We start from the raw sequence: 2,292 nt of genomic DNA, 5'->3' as shown, positions 1-2,292 counted from the left end.
TTTCTCTAATGTTTTGGTTTATATCATAATCAATTGATGGAAAGGAGGAAACAAAGTCATGAATGGAAGTGGAGATTAAATGATATGAGTACAACCAATGATATACATTTTTGCAATTATCCCTCGAGGAAACAATGCATTCAGCTCTTTCACAGACATAACAGGTAACAAGAACATCATAAACCAAACAAATATAGGCTTCATTTGGCATTTATACAGTTTCAGAAGGCCATCCTACGCTCTTCCTTGGTATTATACTACTTTGTGTTCCTGTTCTGGCCTGTGTAGGTTATGGAGGATGTATAAAGAAGCAGATGACAGGAAGATGCAGACCGAATAACTCAGTAGATCGAGACCGGTTGCTATCGTCACCATCTTGCTTCTCTCGAACATTTTCACTAAGAGAATCATGACGATAACATGTCCCACCTTTGTTTTCAGCTCATCAAGAGAGCTAATTTTCATCCATTTTGGCCTCTCCTGCAACCAATGACACCAAAATCACAAATGCCGTCCATGAGGGAACAACAAATTCAAAAAAGTAAAAGCTCATATTCCATTCTCTGTTCCAGAAGTTTCAGGACAGCATAAACAAACACTAAGATTTCCATGCTCGCTGAATAATGTCCAGACAATAATCTCCATAGAATATCAAAGATTTTCTCAAGTTTACAGCATTCAGCACTGTTGGAATCTTAGATTTTCTTCAGGGGAGTTCAAGTTTCAGCATACAACCATTCTATTCTGAGTTTTGTCAATTTCCATCAAATGACATGAATAAATAAATATACGTTAAACTATACTCAAGCTTTTGGATCTAGCGGTGATTCTTTTTTCCGGTAAAGGTGTGAGATCCTACATTGGGCTGGAGAGGAGAACAAAACATTGCAAAAACCTCTCTATACTAGACGCGCTTTAAAACCGTGAGGTTGATGACAATACGTAACGGACCAAAATGAATAATATCTATTAGCGGTGGGCTTGAGCTGTTACAAATGGTATTAGAGTCAAGCAACGGGCGGTGTGCCAGCGAGGACGCTGGGGCCTCAAGGGGATGGATTGTGAGATCCCACGTCGGTTGGAGAGGAAAATGAAACATTTCTTATAAGAGTGTGAAAATCTCTCTATAGTAGACGCGTTTTAAAACCGTAAGGTTGACGGCGATACGTAACGAGCCAAAGAAAACAATATCTATTAGTGGTGGGGTCTAAGTTATTTAACATGATATCATACCATAAGGTTGAAGTTCAACCCTGACAACGTTATTTTCTCCTTAATAAATACTAGTAGTTCATGTGTTACCACTTTGTGAATCAAACTAATATCTACACCCAAACTAAAAGAAAGATTAAAAGTATCCTAACCTATCAACTTAGTCATTTACCTTCAAGGCAAACATTCCAAACAGTGAGGATCCTTTCAGGGCACGATCAACAGGAGGAGGTTCATCAGGAGACACATTACTGATAAACAATCCATATAGGCCCATCCCAAAGATTAACATGACGGTTCCAGCGAGATATACATCTGCATGAGGTAGCAATTCATTATCGTTTTCATGCTTTGAAGTGCAATTAGCAGCTGTACTTCCAGCACAAAAAAAGAGATGCAGTAGTGAATATAGGAGAGGATCCTACCAATAGCTTCAACAAGTCGCAGAACCATTTGTCCGGTGTGAATCCCTTTGACACAGCTTGACCAGTAAACTTTATATGCATCACAAATATAAACGCAGCCCTTCAGACAAGCTAAGACTAGTCAAACTACACAAACAATTAAAGTATCATACAAAAGAAAACTTTATCCGAGTCCTAAGAGCTGGAGAAAGTACATTGAGAAAGCACAAGAATGAACCCGCCAATGAACCCCCAACAGCAAGCAGCGCCAAGAAACGGAAGTCAAAAATAACCTGCTTAACATCAGATGAGATAGGCATGGTCATTAGCCCATTAAAGAACTGAACTGATCAGGTTGAAAAAGAATAAAAGACGAATACAGTAGAAGAAATCAACCTCGCATAAGCAATCCAAAGTTTTTTAAAATTTAAGAATAACAATTGAAATCATCCTAATGGGTATCTCTTGTGATATCAGCCCCATCAACTCTGCAATTATTCGATCCAATTGACTAAAAGCTTAATTTAAACATACTTGAACCATACGAACTAAAAGAGACAGAATGAATCATTCAAATAATTGTATCAGTATACGAGTTCAGTTCCAAAGTGTTTACGGATTAAATTCACAGCCAGCACAAATTTTCAGCATCAACAGAAAAAAAAAAAAAAAAAAA

At 37.8% G+C, this 2,292-nt stretch overlaps 1 protein-coding gene across 1 annotated transcript in view; it reads right to left on the bottom strand.

The window, feature by feature from the left end:
• Positions 1 to 2,292, bottom strand: part of LOC111441432 — a 3,463-nt gene continuing 1,171 nt past the window's right edge. The window contains exons 2-5 of the mRNA XM_023078420.1: positions 1,832 to 1,909; positions 1,638 to 1,737; positions 1,385 to 1,527; positions 1 to 480 (exon numbers count right to left, since the gene is read on the bottom strand). Of these exons, the coding sequence (XP_022934188.1) occupies positions 253 to 480; positions 1,385 to 1,527; positions 1,638 to 1,737; positions 1,832 to 1,909 (549 nt within the window). The 3' untranslated portion in view covers positions 1 to 252. The remainder of the gene's footprint in view (positions 481 to 1,384; positions 1,528 to 1,637; positions 1,738 to 1,831; positions 1,910 to 2,292) is intronic.

Source organism: Cucurbita moschata, unplaced genomic scaffold (assembly GCF_002738365.1).
Source record: "Cucurbita moschata cultivar Rifu unplaced genomic scaffold, Cmos_1.0 Cmo_Scf00004, whole genome shotgun sequence".
In the NCBI taxonomy this organism is placed as follows: domain Eukaryota; kingdom Viridiplantae; phylum Streptophyta; class Magnoliopsida; order Cucurbitales; family Cucurbitaceae; genus Cucurbita; species Cucurbita moschata.
Note: the sequence above shows the minus strand (reverse complement) of the source record. Positions and strands in the feature narration are given on the sequence as shown.